Source organism: Acanthaster planci, linkage group LG17 (assembly GCF_054643075.1).
Source record: "Acanthaster planci isolate LZ-2023a linkage group LG17, COTS_SCS, whole genome shotgun sequence".
NCBI classification, from domain to species: domain Eukaryota; kingdom Metazoa; phylum Echinodermata; class Asteroidea; order Valvatida; family Acanthasteridae; genus Acanthaster; species Acanthaster planci.
The window spans coordinates 11,933,045-11,955,617 of NC_141793.1; the positions used below are offsets into that span (position 1 = coordinate 11,933,045).

A 22,573-nucleotide genomic window follows, 5' to 3' on the forward strand; every position below is an offset into this window, starting at 1 on the left:
ATGAACTGCTTGCGCCCCCCCTTTAGCATTGGCTGTCAGGGATCAGTTGAGGCTCAACAATTCAATGAATCCATCGATCCTGAGACTATGAGGACTGCATGGAAGATAAACCTGTGGACAAGAGGCCCTGAAGCAGTGAGGACTTCTGGCTGCTCAACTCTTAGACTGTCTTCGTCCCGGGCTGGCTTTCGTGACACGTAGTCAGCCAGTCCACATGTTAGCACTTAGCAAGGCCTGCATGCATTTATCGAGGCCAGGAAAGAGGGAGGTAATCTCTCTCCATCTTTGCCATGCTCTGCTGGCGAAGAGAAACCCGCAGTCACAAGGACTTTTACACAGGCTGGCACCAACACTGTAAGCGCCCCACGATGACTGATGCACGCTATGAAAATTTGACGCGCCTGGGGTTGCATGACCTGAGGACCTTCTCTGTGCACGTGCACGGACATCCTGCCAAATGCCACCGGCCCGGTCATAACTCATCATGCACACTCCCTAGGCCCCTCTCCGCACGTCCAAGTGTCGTTTGTAGTTCATCAGAAGCTCTCAAAAAAAAAAAGCTCTGTCTGCAAGCTAGCATCCATAACAGTGACTGTTAACCCCTCAAGATGTACATGGGCCACACTATTTTCACAGAGGGTGATATTTTCATTTCAGTATTCAATAGTAGTGTCTATTGTATACATGAAGTGGTTGATAGCCGCGTGAGATATTTCAACACTCAAGTGTATTGTTCTTTGGCTTTTGTGTTGATGATCAGCCGTACTTTTGCCACCAACTGGTAGGCAAAACTACGACGGTGACAAACGCAGACCTCAGGGGTGCATGTACATGTAATGTTGGACGTTCCTTTTTGAAATACCTGGGTTTCCACCGGGGGCCGGGATTTTTAAGTGTGGCAGTTGAGTACTTGAGCTACACCTTGCTGGAGTCCACATACACGTATCGTTACATCGAGGCTTATCCACCAGTCACTGTGACATTCACCACACGCACACGTTAGTCGTTTTAGTGCCGATCCGTCCCCGGCCTTGCAACAGCCATAATTGATTTCCCCCCCCCCCCCAATTTGGATTGCAAATAAGGTTTGAACATGAATGTCATCGACTCTTTTTCCAGTCGTCTCACGTCGCGATTCATCCAACATCGCTGTGCATGCCTGAGTGACGGTCCGGTTGAGGGGGGACGGGGGGTAATTTATTAGTGCTTATTACACCCCGGGGAGACAAGACAGATGGCCAGATAGCGATAAAAATAGCAGCCCGGGGGGGGGGAATGGAAAGTTAAACACAATGGAAAATTCTTTAAAGCAGCGAGTTATCCAAAGGACTCTCCTCAGATTTTTTGACTAAATATTTCCAGCGGCTCAGGTCCATAAAAGCTTCCTGGTATTTACAGCTCACACCAGGGAATTTCTCTATCAACAATTTGGATATTTTAGCCTTTCTGCGGCAAATGTCATGCATCGTTAAACTGAGTCTGTGAAATCTAAGTTCTGGTGTCAAATAATGCATGTGACCTTATTAATGGAGAGCGCCGTGCTACTGTCAAATGACTTGACGTAACAATCAACAACCATGTCTCTGCAGTTCAGTCTGGATATAAAAAAGAATTTTTTCAAGGAAACTAGAAGCTCCCATTCTCGGTATGGTCAGACCTGTTATACGTATGCTGATGGGAAATGCATTTCTTTCAGAATTTACCAACAGCCAGAAATACCAAGCCATGGAAACTTGGCAGCAATTTAAAAAGCAAAACGTGGCTTCAAAATTATTTCATGTTACACCCAAAAATGACAACATTGAAAATAACCGTGACAAGCGGTTAGAACATGCATTCTAAATTGCTGATATCATTCATCCAGTACATTATCACAGATGTGTGTTAACCCCTGGCACTGGAAGAGCAGGCGACAATGGAACCAATCCTGCAAAATTCCTCCACAAAATGTCCGGAGGGATTTTGAAGGTCCAAGAAGGTCGGGGATAAAAAGAAAGAAAAACCAAGAAGGTTCGATCGGTGTTTTGAGAGGATTCCTTACCTTCATCCTTCTTGGCCAGATTGGCATCCAAGTTGTTCCCCGAGTCCTTGGGCTGCTTCAAGGGTTCAACGTACTCCTTACCCGGCTCCCCGACCCCCTGACCTAGAAGGAGGAAAAAACAAGAACCGAGGCTTTCGATTAGACAGGTGAACTTCAGTGAAACTATCCTATAAGAGAGGATACGCTCTACCCCCTTTCCCAACCGTAAGGGCACCCCTGGTTCATTTGATGGTTCTCACTGGTGCCAAACCTTACTTTTGGCTCCAACCCAAGGGGGAAAATCTCTTTTTTATACTGTCGACCCCATATGGAATGTCCTACCAACAGGACAAAAATAATGCCAGAGCAACCCAAAAGTGCCTGTTTTCCACACTACTGGTAGGAAATTCTGGATCAATTCATTGTGAGGTCTCGTGTCAAGTGGTCATTCTTAATCTAATTTCAAAAGTGAAATGGAAGCAAGGTTAAAATAAAATGTCTTCACCAATTCATTTCAACTCTTGGTTGAGAAGTTTCACAGCCCCGGACTTCTTCGGGTGCGACTATTCTAGCGATGCGGGAAAGGAGTAATTGTTCCAACAGTACTCTGTCCGGTTTCGACCCCTGCCTATGAAAAATCCTGGGAACCTGCCTCCCCCAAATGCTCAGTGCAGGGTAAAAAAGACGTAGGAAAACATACCACTTGAAAAATTCACAATCTATGAAGTACAGCGTCCAGCTTCATTCTCAGTTTGGTTGCCGACACTCAACACCATACGTGCGTCTGCGCCCCTAGGCGACAAGGCCATTTCATTCCTATTACATTACACTACTTCTCATATCCAGCAACTGATTCTCTGACTAACCTCCAGGGGCAACAGGTATAACTTACAGTCCTGCCAAAACTATCAAATTTGAAATTTAAAATCATCTTTGATTCCCGACTCGGTTGATTATCATTTCAACTACTTGTCTGTCATTAGTAGCGCATATTATCACCAATGCATTTAATCTGTTTTCACACTTTCCAAGTTCCTTTCTCTTTGGTTAATTCATATCTTTACACTGTATCCGAGATGGCGTGCGACCAAAGGTGACAAAGATGAATGAAATTTCACGACCCGGGGATATTGGGAACAACTGTCGGTGCGTGGGTGACGAACACTGCTGCAAAATATGATCCCAGACGTCAATTCTAAAACGGGAGACGTGCGACAAGGGCCCACCGGATTGATTTGATGTTGAACTGTGAAAAATGAAATCTCCACAAAGGTCAAATGCAAGGACGTGCCCGAGGGCACCAGGGATGAATGCCAAAGTTTGGAAACCGACGTCGTTGCAGGTGCTGTCAAGCTACTCCTGAGAGCTCTCATTGGGAATTGCTGATGGGACTTCTGAAATTGTTATCGCATCAAAATGCAGTGCAGGGGTCTGAACCGGTCAAAAACCGGGCGACTGGAGGACACTCTTCTTCACCCGTCAACAATGAATCAATCAACTTTAATTAGCTCTGGCGGAGTCACTCTTCGCAAACGTTCATGACACGCAGAACAGTGTAGAGTTGGTGAATTCAGATGTGCTCTTCAGAACTAAGTGACATCAAACAGGAACGTCAACTGGTCAAGTACCAACTGTAAGAGTCCTTATGCAAGACCGACAAAACACTGACCAACTGTGCTCAGCAACTGGTGGTGTTTCGAAAATTTCTGCTGGGCACCAGTCACTCGACACATGCATCTTATGACATTTTGGCTGGTAACCCTTTTCTGGCGATCAAAGATTTCTCAGTGCTAATCACATTTCAGCTCCATGAAATAGGCAGTGAAAATGTAATAAATGGCCAGAAAGTCATTCATCCAGACGATTTCAAGATTTCTGCAATCACGGATGAGCCCGTATCGGCAGTCTCAGTTCAAACTAGTAGCCAACAGCGTGCATCTCACCTTTGCTGAGGGGAGCCTCCGTCTTATCCTCCCCTGTGCCCTCCACGGCAGTCTCCGCGCCCTCATCTTCCTCATCCTCCTTGTCTCCTCCATCCTCCCTGTCCCCGTCAACCGTCTCCTTGGTGACACCCACATCGTCCCCCTCAAGCTGCAGGATCTCATTGATGAACTCGTTCTTTTCCTCAGCGGTGAGGGTCTTCCAATACCCCCCGTCCAAATTGTCAAACACATCATACGGATTACCTTAAAGTACAAGGGAGAAAAACTATGACGAACAGACATGTAATTCTTCCGAGGTGTATTTCAATAACTAAAACCAAAGTAGGTTTGCGGTACGGGGAATTCCAGAAATCAGGGGTCCAAAAGTGTGACATTTTCGTGTCCCTGTTACATCCAACCTTTGTTATTTGACGTGGAAATATCACCAGAATTGATTTCAAACTATTACTATTTGTTTGGCATGTAATTTGCACTAATTCATCACTCTTGGAAATAAGAAAATGTGTTCTGAACTTACAAAATCATACATCAGATGTGACTGGGACCCCAAAAAATAGACCCCCTAATTTCTGGAATTACCCATATCGAAGTGATGACCAGAAAAATGCATGCGTAGTGGTGCACAGACATAAACTTAAATACTTCAAAATCTTCACCTCCTGCTGGTCAAGCACTCACTCCATTCCACCCCCCCAAAACAAGCAAGATCACATTGCTTGTTCATCGAGCAAACACAAAATTTGGCACTTCTGAATTTCTCCCTGGCACACCGTACCGGGATCAGAACCAAAAAAATAGTCTGGCGCCTCCACATTTGGCCTTTTGGATAAGCGCCGACTAAGATACATTCAGGGAACACGATCAAAATGGCTCCCTTGTGCATAAGGTCTATTGTTCATCTTACAAGTTATGAAACACGTCTACATCCTTCTCATCCACTGCCCTCCTAAAATATGACCGCATACCATATCATGCTGTAAGTCATCAGGGCAAAAAGTGTTCCGATGCTCTGTGTAAGTGGCATTCCGTTGACACTGCTCATCCAGTATTCCGTGACCAGACTTATGATTGACTTGACTAGTGCAGGAGAAGGTTGTAATTACACGCTACATGAATCATTTATGGTCTATAGCGGAGGACAGCATCCTGAACAAAACCTCGCAACCTGGAGAATGGGCAGTGTTGGCATCGCTCGGAGAAGAAGGAACGTTTCATTTGGCCGAACAGATCACGGGCAGGAATAACGTGTGTGAATGAATCAATTTCCGAGACAATTGAAAAAATTAACTGCGCCTGGTTTCAGATTGACAAGATCGGCAGGCGGAATTACCTTCTCCCTCCTGAGTTTGGTATGGTGGCTCGGCAACCCCTGTTTCTACGGCAACCGCATCCTCAATAGGCAGCTCGTTGTCAAAGTCACCATTCCATTCCTCCAGGAAGGTCTCATCTGACGAGGACAAGTACGAGTCTTCGGACGCTTCTGAGGATGTCACCCAGCGATCACGGTTCTCATTGTACAGGAGCTGATAAAGACCAACAATATCACAATAAAGATATGTGCTCAAGGTCACTTTCTTTCAAAAGATGTCACCTCTTCCTTGACTAAAACTGTAAAGAGCATCAAGCCCCATGTACAGTCAAAGTGGCACAACACTACCTTCCCCAATCCTACAAAATCCTACAAAACTTTCTTCTTTCCTCTTCCCCCCAAAAAACACAAGGTTATTCCTTCTTCATGTCATGGCCGAGACAGACTGGATGCAACACCCTAGCCAATAGAAGCTTTGCATGGTAGCCATCTTGCAGGGCAATTCTTTTGTCCCAAGGGGAAACCTTCTTCGTGCATACCAGTTGATTGTGAGACAAAAAGCACAGGCCACAAGATGGCGGCCAAGCAAACCCCTCTATGATGCCATTCACTACAGATGCCGCTCTCCCGTCTGTTTTGAGCGCCCTCCCACCCCTGGCTTCATAAATGATAACATTCGACTTCAGGTCGTCATCTGATTACCTGCAAGTACTCCTTCAGGAGTCTCAGCTTGTACAGACCCTTCCAATCCTCATTGTTCCCGTACCCTCCGTTGCCAACCCACTCATCCTGTGAGTCCGTCTGCCCCTGACTACCCCCGGTCTCCGCCTCCAGTAGGCTCAGGTATTTCTGGTAGTACAGGTTGTAGAGCTTCCGCAGGTTCTCTCGCTCCTCGGCCTGCAGCCGGCGGATGATGCTCTTGTACTTCTGCTGCATCTGGGCGGCGTACGCGTTCAGCTCCGCGTCGTCGCCGAAGCCGTACTTCTGGACCAGCTCCTCGTAGGCCCGGTACCGGTCCTGGTACTCGTCCAGGACTGCCTGGTAGGCCTTGGCCAGGTGGTCCACATTGGCCCAGGCTTCCGCTTCGTTGTCGTCGGGGACTGGAGGGTTCTGCTGGTAGCCAGGGGGTCCAAGGTCAGGGATTATCGAGATGATACTCTGCTTGAAAGGTTGGAGGACTTCTTGAAGAGAATCCTGGAAGAAAAAAGGGGATTTTAAGAAAATGCTGACAGCAGAAAATCTTGGGTAACAAACCTTAGATCATCGAGATAACTCCCATTTCATATCATGAGAAATTTCAGGGATCGTGGGTCAGAGGTTACAGTCATGCTCGGCCTACGGTACAAAAATGGAAGAACTCTTGAGCATGATTGCTTCAAAAAGTTATGGGGGAAAAGAGGAAATGAAATGGCACCAGGAAAAAAATCTGAGATTGGAAAAATTTGTAATCACTCTGGATGCATCTCGTGACTAGTTCCAGGAGATGAGCATGAAAGATTACACGAAAGATGTTCTGCCTGCAACAGCAATCTTTATTTCCCCTTTTCCTTAAATTGTCTTTAAAAACATGACAACCATTCATTAAACACACTGAAAAAAAATCATTTTTAAGAATTAACAACTAACATTATCAAAATAAACTTCCATCTCATGAGAACTTTAAGGTATAAAATATCCTAATTTATTCATGATCAGACCGGCTAATGCAAAATCTGACTTGAAAACTTTGCGGCTGCAGAATTGTGTAATGTGGAAATGTGTATGTGGCTGGGCTCAGGTGTCAAAAAAAAAAACAATGAGGGACCCCTCCGGCCATTTTTATCATGATGGAAGGCCATGTTTAGTAACAGTCTTCAAGGATAAATATTGCGGCAAATGGCGTCCGCATGCGGGTGAAAAGAAGAGATTCAATTTGGTTCAATCCTGCCTGATTTTCACAAACCGGACAGCGGACTGTGAAATATCTGAAAATATTATTGTTTTGTCACACTTTAAACTGTGCCCCCTTGGGGTGCCATCCTAAATGCGCATATTGGACGTGATTATCTGTCATGTCAATCAGCCGATTCTACTTCTGTGACAAACAAAATCACGCGGCACTCGGTAAAGTCCCGCATACATAAATGTAAGTCTTGCCACCAAATATTTTCTTCCGACCGCTGCAAATGGTCCACTTTATATGACCGTGTATGACTAAGGTAAATTGGCCAAAGCTAATCTCGTTATTACATTTGAACCACCTTCAAAGACTGCCGACAGCGCTCCACAATCAGCCCCCCCCCCAAAAAAGCACCAGGTTTTTATCAGTTGCTATGTTCTTCAATGTACTAGCGGTGCTGTGAACCACTGACACAAGCACAAACCAGCTGTGCGTAAAACCGGTAGCCGGCGCTTTTACATTACACGTGCATGTGTACACGGGCAACTGGAGAGGAGACCAATACTCAATGGAGCGTGTCGCCAGGTGCGGGACCTCAAATTGATGGCCTTAAAGTGGCAACCCCCCGCCACCTCACATTCAATCTGCCACATTGCATTTTTGACAGTTTGGATGACGTCTGGTCTCTGACGAGTGCCCATTCATGTGTATGTACGTCAGTGAACGGCACTAATGTGGCCTTTGTGTGTTGCTTGTGAAAGCAGCGTCGAGTACACTTGAAATGAAATTGAATGTTTGGAATGAAACAAACGCTCAGTCTGCTCCTTGACGATGGCATTTACTGAGAACCTTTGTGTGATAAAAAACTGACAACATCGCTCAGTTTGGATTTGAACCCCCAACATTCTGGGTTTAGACGCCTTACCCACTCAATTGGTCAATGTCAGCTGACCAGTTTTTCAGCAAAAACTGCTTCATAAATCAGGTCGACAGAAGGGCAAATTCAAATTGACAACTCCCTTATCCAACATTCCACCATAAAATAGGTAGAGAGTATCGCCAGATGACGCGTGAACCGAGGACGCTTTGTCAACATTCCTTGCTCTGTACACAAATCACGTCCAAACCTGTTCAGGATCGGTAGGTAATCAACGTAATGTACGTCCCACATGCCAGCTCCTTTCTTTCGAAGTTCTTATAAAGTCACAGCACAGAAGGAAGGAAATTTCCACTACATCCATGTAAATGCCGCAGGGGATGTTGTGGAGGAGGGGGGGAGAAAGAGTGTGATGACTGCATGACGCAAAGCTTCTATGAATGAACGGAAAAATAAGGTTGCCCGGGGCAACCGGAGGCCAATCACACAGGAATTAAATGGCTCCGCCGTCCGGCAGTGGAGCATTTTTTGTTCTTCTGTGCGTCAGGACAGTGCAGCACAGCAACAGCTGTTGGATATTATTGCGAGCTGCATCTTCAAGATGCGTTGTCAACGGCAACCGAGTATTATATGCACACCCGCGATATTAATCTTTCAAGCAAGCTTCTGGGGGTGTTTTTCTCGTAAAAATAGAAAAAGCTTCACAATTAATTTGTCTGTCTTGCTTCTCTTCATTTCAATCTAAAAATTGCAAAGGTGTACTCGGGCAGATGGGTACGTAGAGGTATGCAAAGCACCTTCCATAAAACGTGTCACACTGCAGGCTTATACGTCAGAAAGGTTCCACAAATCTTACAATCTACTAATTTTACGATTACTCAGCTGTTGTTTTCTGTTTCGCAAACTGATGCATTCTAATTTCATCTCTACAGGATGACAAACATTTTAGATTGAATTCAACAAAACCCTGTAATGAAATGGCTTTATTTTCATACACTTATGTACGCTTCACTGACTGCATGCGAAAAAATAATGAGTTTGTTCTTGTCATTTATTCCATGCCATCTGATTCAAATTGGATGATGTATTGCTAGTTACATGCACGACAGCTCATCTTTTTTTCATCAAATACTCTCAGAAGAAATACCACACGTATAAGCGCCCGCCCACACAATTTTTTTTTTTCCTCCCTCGCTCTCCATACGAACCTGCGCGTATTGATCTTCCCAGGCAAATCCCTCGTCCAGCAGGTACTGGACGACGTCCTTCAACCGCTTCAGGCCGGGTGGGTCAAGTTCGTAGCGGGGCAGGTAGCTGGTCAAACGCTGCACGCAGGTGCCAAAGAGCTTGTCTGTTCCAAAATGAGGAAAACTCTTAAACATGTAGTTTGCAGAGAATGAATTGAGTACTCCGCATAAACATTGTTTCTTTTGTTGTGCAACATAAACCTTTGCCTTGTTTAAAAGGTCAGTGGCATATGGTGGAATGACCTTTCCCCTCACTTGGCATGTTGCCATTTTTTTTTTTTAGGAATCCAATGTGCAAACCTTTACAAATGGGAGGAAGCAATAAGCATGGCAAAAGGCAGCCTTACATGTACCTTGAAGGAAAAATTTGTTTAAAGTCATGACAAAACAATGGAAATCTCTGTGCGCAAAATAGTGCTTACAGTTAGCAACGTTTTGTGACATAGTAAGCATGACTGTTCTGCTAACTGCTAAAGTAAAGGCCACGGAATTGGACCTTGGATAAGCCACCGTTTCTTGGTTTGGCTGCCTATACTCTGTGGCCATTCTAGGAAGCACAATATTCAGGGAGTAAAAGGGAGACAGAGCTTTTGCCTGTGGTTTGGTTTGGGCGATATTCTACAATACTGAAAACCAAACTCTTCCTGACAATTTGATCTCTCACGTTGTACAATGTATGCCTTGTGCTAAATATGACGTAGCTGGGCTCTTTTCACCCAAGCAGATTGCCGGTTTCTAATGGACACTGTAGGCCCTACATTCAACGGGAGCACTGACAGGGTTCAAGGTTGGTTGAAGCAATGTGGCAACTCTTCACTTCACACCCACGCATGGTTGATCTTTTCATTTAGAGAATGAACAAATACCTCCTACCATCATTCAGCGGCAATGGACCGTACGCTAAAGGGTGATATACCGTTCTTCACTTTGCAAAGGCATCTACAATGTACCACACAAGGTAGCATTTTGTGTCCATAATCTTGCTGCAGTATCACAACTCATGAAAACATTGCGGATATGGTTCCAGGACACGGGAGGTCTGAACCCGCCCAAAGCTTGTGCTCTTAAGCAAGATTCCGTACAACAATGTGGTACATGTACATGCGGGGCTTGCAATAGAGTTCAATACCAAGCCATGAGATGCCCTACTGATTCCTAAGCCTTGCTAATGGATCACAGAAGATGATGTCCCTAAGCAAGACAGTTTACAATAACCAGAGGTGAACCCCCCCCTTCATCCTCATTCCAATAATTCTGCAGTGACCGCAGTGCTGGACTTACCTTCCGCACACACTTCATCTTCGCGGCAGATGGGACTGAAGCGACACCCTGAGAGTGGGAAAACAAAAGGAAATATAATCTTCACATACTTCCATCCTCTGATCGCAAAACTGATTTGTTTATTCTTGAATCAAAGCTGAACCGTTTCAATGACTGATGCAAAATTGTTATCATTCTTTCCACAAAATTAAATGGAAGAGGATTGTTACTAGCTGCAAAGCACTCACAATTCATGTACAGGCAATATGGCACGGCGCCAAAAACTACCGGGGGTACAACATTTATTCTAAAAGCTACTGAAACCAATGTACATTGTACACGTATCCATGTACACCCTGCACTTCATATTGTCCTCCCTGATATTCTGAGGTCACCTCACTCGCACTTCTGCAACCGTATGGATGGGCTTGTTAGTCATCACAGAAATTGCTCATGAATAACACCGTCAGATATGGTCGTAGGTACAAGCACACGCGTATTATATGTGCTGAAGAAAAGCACACCAATTGCTTGTTACTAGTCGGCGGCCTTCATGCTTTCCCACAATGATGAGGCCATTTAACATGGTTAATGATCAACGTGGGTTACTGTAGCAATTAAGGGTACCCTGAGGATTTGACCTCCCAAGTTAAATGGGCCTAACAACATTGCCTACGCTTACACAATCAGAATTGTTATGCCTTGAATTCTAGCTCTTGTTACCAGAAGATTTTGTGATGCTGACTTTCAAGGGCTACGGATCTCTTAAGGGTCTGAGCTTTGAACATGCTGAACCAGCAACTGCAAGTTTTTCAATTTCTGACACATTTACGTGCATTTGGATGTGACAAGCCCCCTTAAAATGCTGCAGTTTTCATTGAAGGGAAGGGAGGATTTTTCAAAATGGTGACAAACGTTTCACTAATTTAACCCCAAATTTCTTCTTACCTGCAAAAAATTGACAGTAAGTCAAAGACGATGAATCAACCCTTCGTATCTTAAACAGAGAATTGGGAACATTTCCTCCGGATTTGTTTTGTTCGGGAAAAAAAATGTCTCGATTGTTGTCTATGGCAATTTGTCTTGTTCTGCTCTGCAATCTGACAACCATGATGGATTGTGTAAAATGACACACCCAATGTTGACACAGCCTAGATTCAAATTAAAGAGTAATTACCAAGTGGGACCGACCGGTGTCACACTCACAGAACACGCACAATGGACATAGGCTGAGCAACACTGTGCGTACCGGTGTTGCAAATTAACAGAACTGGTGTTGTTTGTTAGTTCTTGTGTCGCGCACGAGATGTAACGTACCACACAGCAATCACAGGTAGGCCATCCGAGACATGTCACCCTCACAGACACACTGAACACAACCAGCCAACAAATAGACCCAGTGCAATGTACACATGTACGCTGTCTATGTAGGTACAGTACCGTACTCTGACACAGACAGAACAGAGGAGAGCAAATAAAAAACACATCACAGCACACTGTGCAATTTGATATGTGTACATACATGTATGTACATGTCCGGTGACGTTAAATTTAAAAGACATATTGAACAAATGCATAATAACAGACACATGCATTTCCAAGGATGGATTTGCGCCGGGGAGATGTTAATTTCAGTGGAACGCTGTTATAACAAGGTTCCTAGGACCTCGCAAATTACCTTGTTATAAAAGTTACGTTGTATCATCAGTGACGCAAAACAAAGAAAATCAAAGACTTGGAACCTAAAAATTGTCCTTGTTATAAGTACGCCCTGGTATTATCAGTGCTCTTTTTGTCTGTGTTGGATGGTAATTGTTAGACTTTCTTTTGGCCATGCCCAACGTGTATTAACCCTAACACTCCCAAATCCTCCAATTTCAATACGATTTTACATACACTTTTGGGGGTTAGGCTCAGTGTTTGCCTCTGAAGGCTGGTGAAAAACCATAAGCATACTCGGGTAGGACTCGAACCCAAGACTTCTTGCTTACTAGTGCAGATGTTTTAACCACTGGACCACCGAGCTTGCCGGTGTCAGCCAGCTGGTTCGAGTCAGATGTACATGTAGCAGCGGGTACCGCGAGCAACTTTCTCCAAGAATGGAAATGGAGTCCCACCCGAGTATGCTTGTGGATTTTTTCACAAGCCTTCGGGGGCAAACACTGAGTTACCAGTGTCAATAATACACATTGGGCAGGGCAAAAAAATCTAACAATTAATGTCTGGAGAGAGTCTGTCAAATAATATAAAAATGAACTGAACAAGAAATGGAATATTGAGTCTCAATTATTCACAAGCAAAAAGTTCCACATCGCTGACACCGCACTAGATTAATCTCTTCAGTGACCACTTTGCATGTATACCGCAACACTGACAACTTCACCTGACATCCTGTGTTTTTATTTTTTTCGGTCAGGCATTTTGGGGTGACCGCAATACAAATTTGCCAGCCCATGACATGTGAACGGTAAAAGGGTCAAATGCAGATTGGTGGAGTGAGTCTCGTCAGATGAGAACAAACAGTGTGACCCAGTAGTTTTGAAAACTCAAAACTGGTTTAATAAAAATAATGAACAAACAAACCAAAGTGTACAAGCAAGTGCGATGTTATTATGTTCCATGTACCTTTGTAAGTAAAGTTACTTTTGGCGAAGTCCAATTTCTGTTCAAGATCTGGCTAATTCATCATGTCTGAAATTCATTTTTACCCTGACATTATCATCCCTGAAATTCTTTGAACCAGCCTAACCTAAACTCTCCCCCGCCCCTGAAAATAAAGAAATTCCACAGCCCACACAAAGAAATGCACCCTTTTTTGCACCTAAATGTAGTTGTGGTTCCTTTACATTATTCATCTTTCAACAGTGATCAATTTCTGAAGGCATTTTTATGACCACAAATGTGTGAACGCATCCATGCTTTAAAAATCTCCTTTGCTATTCAAGAGCGAATTCAATACCACACAGCAGTCGCAAACTGACTTGCTTTCCGACACACTGCGACAGAATAACAGGAAATATTAGATCTAGTTTCAACCAGGCCACGAGACAAAACCCATCCAAAACCAACATATGGCTTTGAAGCATCGGCTCCTTAAAGAGCAACGGTGGGGAATGGAAAAGAGGAGGCCGAGAAGGAAGGAAAAAAAATGCCAGTGAGCCAAAGCGACAACACGACGGAGAAATTTGCCCATCTCAAACGCCCACATTCTCTTTTTTTTAACGCCTACACACCAGTCATTGTACGTATGTGTTGACTCAACACTGTGGGAAGGTCAGTTTCGGCCCCTCAATTGCTGATAACGCATGTATTCCGAGCAACTCGAACAATAGGGATTTCAACAGCACTGAGATAATTTTATATACATGTACCTCCATTTGCACCAGCTTCCTGGAGAAAGGGCGATGAGAGATGATGGAAGGGGAGCTCGGGGCAGGAAAGGAAATGTGAAATGAAATCGGCCAGTAATAACAAACTCAAATGGAAAAGTCACAAGTGCAAGTGGAGTGCAAATTATGTTTTCAAAAAATGTAACTCGGAATAATTTATGGCTAACCTATGATTCAAAATTGCTCCAGCGCACAGCTCCAATCAGCTGCACGATTTTAAATATCCAGGACAAAAGGAGCACTAATCCTTCGAAAACTTACAGTTTAATGAACTCTTTTTAAAAATGTACACCGATGCTCTTATTTCAGAATGAGTACATGTCAACTGTTAACAAAATCTTCAATCCGTCCAAAATAAGAGCAAATTCCTATGTACAGTAGTTCACCGAATATTATTATGTTACGAACAATAGAAAATGTGACATCACAAACGGTACTCGTCAACATTTTCTCCTTTGAATCAAGCACTGATATTTCTGACTACAGTGGATATTCAATGTACACATGTCTTAGATACATGACGAGAGATCCTGATAGGAGTCACACATTTTATAATAAGGCCGACTTTGCATGTACCACAGGATGCCAACAGGTAACAGACGAGCAGGTGTCGTATTTTAAATGTCACTGAAAACGAAAGAGTGAAAATCCTCAAGACAGGCAGTCCCCTGTCTGTTTCTTATTTTCATTCCCTTGAGCTGATTAAAAAAAAAAAAAGAAAGCACTAATACATTGTACCTGCATATTTATCTGAGAACTTGCAAACCGAAGTTCACATCCAGTCAACTGTACAACTGTACATCACGTACCCAGTGTACTGGGTATCCTCATTTCCTTGATACCGGAATCTTGCCAAATCGAACAACATGCCGGTAATTGGAATGCACATCCCTTATATTTTCACAGAACGAGAGGCGTACCCTCATCTACGGTGGCACCTTGATTGTGAGAGGAAAATAATTTGCGAGTGTCGAGCCACGCCTTCAGCTGGCGCGGGAATTGTATTTAAGTAAATTAACCTCGTCAAGCTTTTTTCATGACGTGCCAGTAACAAATATAACATGTGTTTTCAGCCATACAGTACAAAACACCAACGTGTTGACACGGCAAAGTTCAAATGACAAGGTTTCATACTGGGCATGGAATGAAATAAAAATTTATTATTCATAAAGTAAATGTATGTGTTTTATGTACGTGTAGGAAAATTCTTTTCTAATTCCAGAAATGAGGGGTCCAAAAGTGTGACATTTTTGTGTCCCTGTTACATATCCTTTGTCATTTGACATGTAAATATCATTGGAATTGATTTCAAACTATTACTATTTTTTTGCAGGTAATTTACATTAATTCAACACCCTTGAAAATTAGAAAATGTGTTCTGAACTTATAGAAATCATGTCAGATGTGACGGGGACACACAAAAAATGGACCCCTTATTTCTGGAATTACCCACTAGTGAAATCATGCACGGGGTGCTACAGGTTTTTAATAACCAGAATCACACGATAGATTTACTTCAAAGGAAAATGCAAAGCTACTAAAAAATACCTGCACATGTACCTATAGGATCACTGAATTTCAATATTTCTAAATTTCAGAAATCAAATTTCCAAACTGCTTAAAACTGACATGCTGTCACAAAACTTACACAGGAAGATTTCAAAAACCACATTTTCTTCTGCGTGTGTGAGGTTTTTTCTTCAGGTACGGCAGATGAAGCAGAGAGAGGAAATCAGTATGTATCATCCCCTTCAACCAATTTTCATCAAATGTCTGGAGAATTGGGGTTAATTTTTAACTTCTTCCCTTGTTCCAAGTGCAACCGGCTAGACATCAATACTTTCTACCCCGTCCCCCCTGCCACCCGTTTGGGCAGTGGGCGTAATGTGATTGCGGGGGGGGATCATTATTTAACACCGCCAAAAAAAAAAAAACCATGTCGTGGTAAAGGGCAGGGCGCTTTATCACGAGTTCATTGGTGTGTTGGCTGGCAGGGCAGAAGCGTCAGTTTGGAGTTGCCAGGAGGAGGGAGTCGGGGTGGACGGCTGCCGTAACTTTTATCAAATTTAAATTACTTCAAAGTGGATGAAGCCTGGGCTTCAAATTTCACGCCGGCTTGCCGTCTTGATTTGATCTACACGCTAAAGTGGCGTCTGCTTGTATTTTGAAAAGACGTGTGTTTTTTTTTTAATCAAAACTTTCTCCTCCGCATTTTCCATCCACAAAGCCTTTCACGGTTTGTTTCCTATCCATAACCGCAAGCTGGCAACTGTGGTCATTACGGCGGCTAATGTGAAATATTACTTACTGTTTAATTTCTACATGTACATGTACTTTACAATCCTACAGATGGGCAAGTTTTCTTAGGAAAGCTAAAATCCAGACTCAAAATATCTTTAACAGCCAAAAGAGGCTAAAAAGCTGAATTTCTCACACCCCTGATTTAGAGTGTTTAGGGTCCATGTACCACTGTAGTGTAATGTACTTGGTTTGGGCGTAGACATGGTAGAGGACGGACTGGGAATTGTGACTGTGACAACTGCTTCGTTTCATCTTTTCCCCCACTTTTACAACTTTAAATTTCAAGCAGGGTCACAGTACAGGTGCCCCCTGTACAATGTACGGTAGCTGTCCATCTACAGGTAACATATGTTTCACACAGTATAAATCACACCTGAAGTAGTTTTTGGTTGCTTGCAAAGTACCGTTGTGTCCAAGTGCTTGAGCAGAACCATACATGCAGGTCATGGGTGGCAGTATTTGAATTTCTTTGCGGGCGAATAAGATGGCACTTGGTGCTCTTAATAAAATTGTACGGATCACCTTACAATCCACTGGAGAGCTGGTGCGACAGCAGTTACTGAACTGTTCAGGTATCACATCATGTTCAAGTCAAGTCAAGAGTACGTACATGTACATATGATGAAAAGATGCAACATTGCATGGAGAAAATGAGGGTGTACCGGTATATAAAAATCGTTTTGAAATTGGAGGATTTAGGACTGTTATAGCTCCCGGTAGTACATGTACATGTACATGTATGCTTCTAACGTTGTACTGGTCCATAAGTTAGCTGCAGCCAAGAAAATCAGTGTTATCAAGTTTTAAGGAAAACACAACCAACAGGAGCTGAGAAGAAAGATTACATATCCGGTACATACATACATGTACATGTATAAACAACAAGCAAGCCAAGCTCAGATCCCCAAAATTGAATATTTATAATCTTATTACTTACTTACATGTATTAATGACGGAACTGCTAACAAGGAGATAGAATAATCCTCAATGTGAGACTGACTGCTAGCCTAGAGATGCCCAACTGGTGTCCTTGAGCTGGACACTCATCTGCAATTGCTTTTTTCTGATAGCAGAGCCATTAGGATCCAGAGGTGATCGGAGGAACCAGGACAGTGACATGAGTGATGTACAATGTACATACACGTACAATGTACACTGTACATGTACACTGTGACACCATCTAGGGTCAAGACACTTCAGCCTCATTCATCACACCCCTGTGCATGTGTGTCTCATTTACATTACCAAACATGCCAAATAATAAAGGGTAATGTAACCGCATATATGTACACGTATGTAGAAGTATACACACTGCAGTTTGTGATGGGAATAATCAAACATGGACAGTAACTATACAGGTTTTTAAAAAAAAGGGAATCCATGTACTGTCTGGACAGCTCTTGCTGTGTCAGGCTGCATGTTCATACACCCTCCTTGCATTTCCTTGGTATTTCATGTACTGTAGGTTTAGAATGCATACACATGCACATGCCCACTGCCCTGACTGATTTGGTTCAGACCTTACGTTGAAATTTTAGTACGTAATATACTCCAGCACACCGAACTAAGACCGGCTCACAAGAATGACGAGGTGAGACTGACTGAAATCATTCCTAATCCACACCCATGGTAGAAGGGACTTTAGGGTTGGAGACGGGGGGAGGGGGCTAAACAGCCTCTCAGGGCAATCCATCTGACACGGCCCGATGCAAATGATGGGACAGAAAGGTTCCACTCCACAGAATTCACACGGAGAGAAACTGACGAATGTCCTTGCCGCTTGGAGAGTATTGCTCCTGTTATGCAGCACAGTGGGACATGCCAGAGTTGGACAAATTATGCGGCATCATTTCTGGGTAAACATTGGGGGAAGAGAAACTGTCCACATTTTGAGGTAATACTCAGTCGCATCATGATAGCCACAATACAAGGCGCCAACCCGAGCGGCAAATTTCAGTGTTTGAGATTTAAACCGTCTGTACTGATTTTTGTCTCTTAATTACGGTGCAACCCACCATAGATATATTATTTTTTTGTATTTTTTTTTTTAACTGAACGAGTGCAGATTTTATGTACTTCTTCTTGTGTTGCAAACTAAAAGTCGAGACACTACTCAGTCACACATGTACTGCATGTGTGTGTACGCATACCAAAAATAGTCGATGTACATGCATTATGGGGAAATTTTCGGAAACCCTTACTGAACGTTGACCAACAACCCTCACCCTGGGTCTAATGTTACCAAATATGTCAAAGAGCAAGTTGCACTCTGCACGCTGGAATGGTAATGGCATGCAAATCAAGCCAAGTATCCATGGCAACCGCTGCATCCGAGAGCAGTGAACACTGTAGCATGATGTGATTTTCGCCCCCGCAAGGGTAATGGACCTACGCAGAGCTGCCATTGCATTTAGTGTTTGCACTGAAAGTGGCAAATATTACCGCATAATCATCTCTCTACTGCACTCATTAAAAAGGAAGATTAATCCATATCAGGCCGTCTGTGGACACAGGGATCAATTTATAGAGTCATTTACATCCACGAGTGACAAAATGGCACTTTGTACATCATATGTGTTACTCTTACACAACATACAACGTAAAATACGGTACTCTAGGTAAATGCACATGTAGCCCAAAGCAGGACGTTTGTCCATAAATTTTATATTTTTGCTTAATCTTTTGTCCCGATTAGCATGCCTTTTGATGAAAACAAAGCTGTTGTTTACACTAAACGCAGGAAAATCCCCTGAAGAAGTGACTCCATTCAGGTGAATCGTCCCCCAACCCTTATCCATCATGTCCATCCGTCTTAGCCTGTGTCTCACTCCATTCCCTTCCATTACTATCACTCTGTGTTCTCACTGTTCTGATGGATACCCTTCCGTATGTACATGTACAGATATAGAGCCAGCATGCAGCGCAATATGGCCATGGACAACACTGACGACACGCACTCCGGCACACAAGCCTCCCCTGACCACAATTCAATAATGCAAATCACCAGTGATTGTAATGACGTCAGTGATTTGCTCAGAGAATTCATTTCGCACGACACCGGCCATCATCATGCGTTTGATGAATGGAACAGTAGGCCAGCTTAATTATGCAAAGGTCTTTTTTTTTAAAGCTTTATTTTAGATTTTTTGAGTGACACATTTCAATTACTTGACACATGATTGATTTTTCATGGAACCTTATCTAAAGAGCCTTAATTTTAGCAGGCTTGACCAAAGACGGGAGCTATAATTGGCAACCCGGTAACACTGAAGCAAAAACAACATTGATGCAGTTACTTTTAGAGTTGCTAGCACTGACCATGACAGGTTGATTATGTGAGGAAACAATGTTAAATTATACTGCCACCATAAGTGGGCTGGAGCAAAACAGTCTGAGACAGTAACCATCAAACAATGTTCAGAAATGAATAGATAAATGCCTAGAGCAACTCAGTTTCAAAACTAACACTATTTCATGTGGCTCTTGTAAACGTCAGGCAAAAAGGAATGTGTACCATACATGTGCACCCACAGATGTCCTCATACCGTACATGTATGCACCATACAGTGTACATGTACGTACGCTTACTCAGGTAAACATGCATCCCATCCAATTTCTAGACTTTTCACTGACTCTCATTTAGCGCTTGAACTGCACAGTGGTACCATCTGTTGGGTTTGTTGTGATCAGAGGAAGTTAGTTATTTCTCAGATTTTTCTATTCCTTTGCAATTCTGGAGGGGGGGTATGATAGTAAAATATTTCCATTGATTTCACTTTTACAATTGGCCTTAACAAAAAGCTATGTATGCCATCGGCTGAGCCATGTTTAAATGTATTCATTGTTCCATGCTTAATGTCTTCATTGTACAGCGCATTTGAACATATCCATATGAAATTTGCGCTTTATAAATGAATAAATTATTATTATTATTATTATTAACATTTTATTTGTGTTCTTACATACTGTAGGCCTACACGCATGATTGGTCAATCAAGCAACCAGGCGGTCGTGAAGATCAGCTTATGGCACCCAATATAAAAGTGTTGATTTCAATTAATAAATATGTGTGCATGTATTCTCTTTAAATGAAAACTAACGGCAGGCTGCAACGGGGAATAGTTTGAGGACTTGGCAAGAAAGTGTCGCTTATCTCTGAAGCAACCACTATTTGCCAAATTGTTTTTTTAAATCAGAGAATGATTTTTTTTAAATCAGGATGCACATGCACTTTACTGTTTCTCTCAGTTTAATTAGGAAAATAATACAATATTACAATCGCCCCTCATCTGCTATTGTTTATGACTCCTTGACATTGCCATATTTTGGTGATATTAATTATTACTGGCTGAACAACAAGCAGTTTCAGTTCATGTGGTTTTTTTTTTAGCCAAATACGCTGGGAAAGAATTCCATATGCAGAAACACTCAGCACCTTCAGACCCTGTGCTTAAACCCTACGAGCACTGGTCCGAAAAATTCTAAGGCCGTGAGAATGAACATCCCGGATTTTGAAAACCCATGAGGCTTTTTTTCATTATTCATTAGTTGGTGTGCATACTGCACATCGATAGCGAGTACATGTCCACGCAAAGAGAACAACCTGGAAAGTAGACAAGCTCTCAGTCGGTCTTGCATCACGCCATTTGTGCACGGGTGCACTACGAACTTCCGATTTACTTTGCATCCAATTTTTAACCATTCCCAATGGGAAAAAACAACTTTTTCTGAAATATTAACTTTTTGGAAAATAATACCGGCGGTGGATGGAAAACCGGGATATTCATTCTCATGGGGCTAAGTGTTTTGTAAGCGAGTAGGCCTACTAGTTTCACTGCTAAAGTGGACGTTTTCAGGTTTTGAGTTGCTTTCATACATGTAATTTCAGCTTCTTTTCCTACCTAGTACCTCCACACATTGGCCACTGCAACAACAAATTTATGGTGTCGGTATATGGTACATGGAATTCTTTCCATGTTAATGACCATCACACCAGCCTGACAGTGGCAGTGATAATGGATGGTTGATAAATACAGAACTGTCACTGAATTTACCATTTTTACATGTAACTAAAGCATTACGAGAGCGAGAACGCTACGTGCCGTACGGCTACGAGGCCAATACGGAGTAGGCCTTCGTACCACCGTGCAATACGTATGACGTACAACGTCCATACACAGAAATGCCAAAAACTCACCCAGTTTTCCAGATGGTTGGGTCAAAGAAGGAAAAGGGCTGGCCAAGAGAATGACCAGAAGAAAGAGGGACATATCCATCTTGTCAGGAGGACGTCACGCCATCTTTAAGTAGGAATTTCGCCCTTATCCTGAGATCAAAATTGTACGAACCGAGCGAAGCCTGTGACAGTTCTGTGTACAAATTGCATGCAAAGCGCGCGCGAGGGGTGCAGAAACGACCAGGTGACGACCGAGAATCATGTACAAAATAGCTGGTGTCGCTACGTAATTCGCGCCTACAAAGACACTAAGTTCCGAGTACCAGCGAGTGGGCTCAAAAAAACAAACACCTGTTTTATTATGCCCTTGCTGTTCTCGGGTTTGGGGTATCAGGCAATTAATTTGTTCGCATTTTTACGCTTGCTGGGTCGGCACTAGCGAAATTGAGCAAAATTGAAAATTTGAAATGAACTATGAAGACTGTTGTTTCTGCGATATTTTTATTATCTCTTTTTTGACTGCCACTCTGTTCTGTTGTCAATAGAGGGCGCTTGGAATATGAACACGTGCCACGCACCCGTCCTGCACCAGCGGTGCCAATCAGCGAACGTACATTGGAACGACCTTGAGAAAAGTTCAGCGATTATAAGAGTTGATTGTCTTCGCGTTTAAAGCCAGATTTTCCCACGGGAAAATAAAAGCTTCAAATTCTGTTTTAATTGCGTTCTGGGTCCTAATTAATTGTGTTTTGATACACGACAAGGATGAATCCAGCGTCATTACCTTAGTACATTGAAGGGTTTTTCGAGAAAAAGTAATTTCCAATCCTTAGCAAACTTACCGTGCTGTAGAAATACTGTATTCCAAAAACACTGTCAAAGGTTTTACGTTTCAGAGTCCACACGGGCAAATAAGGGTTGTCATTTTGGGGGCTTATGAGACACTAAATACACATTTTGTCGACGGAGGTGCATCGGTGGGAATGAGAAACTTGTATCAGTTACTCTTGACTGAAGCAAAAATTTAATTTCAAGGGTAGGGCAACTTTTGGCAATCTCTAGACAGGTTTCGATTGAGCTAGAAGCAGAGAGCTACGAGGGAAGGGACAGAGCAGTCATCACTTGAGCAGTGGCGTAGCTAGGATTTTACTAGGGGGCACGAGCATCTTATG

The 22,573-nt window shown here is 43.1% G+C and overlaps 2 protein-coding genes across 3 annotated transcripts in view; both read right to left on the reverse strand.

Moving 5' to 3' along the window:
- The window catches only part of LOC147796360 (receptor-type tyrosine-protein phosphatase N2-like), a 150,675-nt gene extending 145,266 nt beyond the window's left edge, over window positions 1-5,409 (reverse strand). The window contains exons 1-3 of one of the 2 annotated variants that reach the window (XM_022224207.2): window positions 5,294-5,403; window positions 3,964-4,206; window positions 2,042-2,143 (exon numbers count right to left, since the gene is read on the reverse strand). Coding sequence is in view for 1 of the 2 variants with exons in the window: in XM_087148116.1 (XP_087004242.1) it covers window positions 2,042-2,068 (27 nt within the window). In the remaining variant the exon portion in view is untranslated. Of the gene's footprint in view, window positions 1-2,041; window positions 2,144-3,963; window positions 4,207-5,293 lie in introns of both variants that reach the window. The other variant, XM_087148116.1, reaches the window with a different exon arrangement.
- Window positions 3,938-21,651, reverse strand: LOC110973394 (uncharacterized). The gene is made up of 6 exons (XM_087148230.1): window positions 21,423-21,651; window positions 10,557-10,604; window positions 9,237-9,379; window positions 5,975-6,466; window positions 5,294-5,486; window positions 3,938-4,206 (listed from the first exon to the last, which is right to left on the reverse strand). The coding sequence occupies exons 1-6, from the start codon at window positions 21,499-21,501 to the stop codon at window positions 3,938-3,940; spliced, it is 1,224 nt and encodes a 407-aa protein (XP_087004356.1). The 5' UTR covers window positions 21,502-21,651.
- Between the last annotated feature and the right edge of the window lie 922 nt (window positions 21,652-22,573).

Coding starts and splice junctions, on each gene's coding strand:
- LOC110973394 (XM_087148230.1), bottom strand. CDS start 21,501: ATGGATATGTCCCTCTTTCTTCTGGTCATTCTCTTGGCCAGCCCTTTT. Junction 5,487..5,974: donor TCCTGAAGGAGTACTTGCAG/GTAATCAGATGA, acceptor GGTCTTTATCAG/CTCCTGTACAATGAGAACCG. Junction 4,207..5,293: donor CCAAACTCAGGAGGGAGAAG/GTAATTCCGCCT, acceptor TTGTACTTTAAG/GTAATCCGTATGATGTGTTT.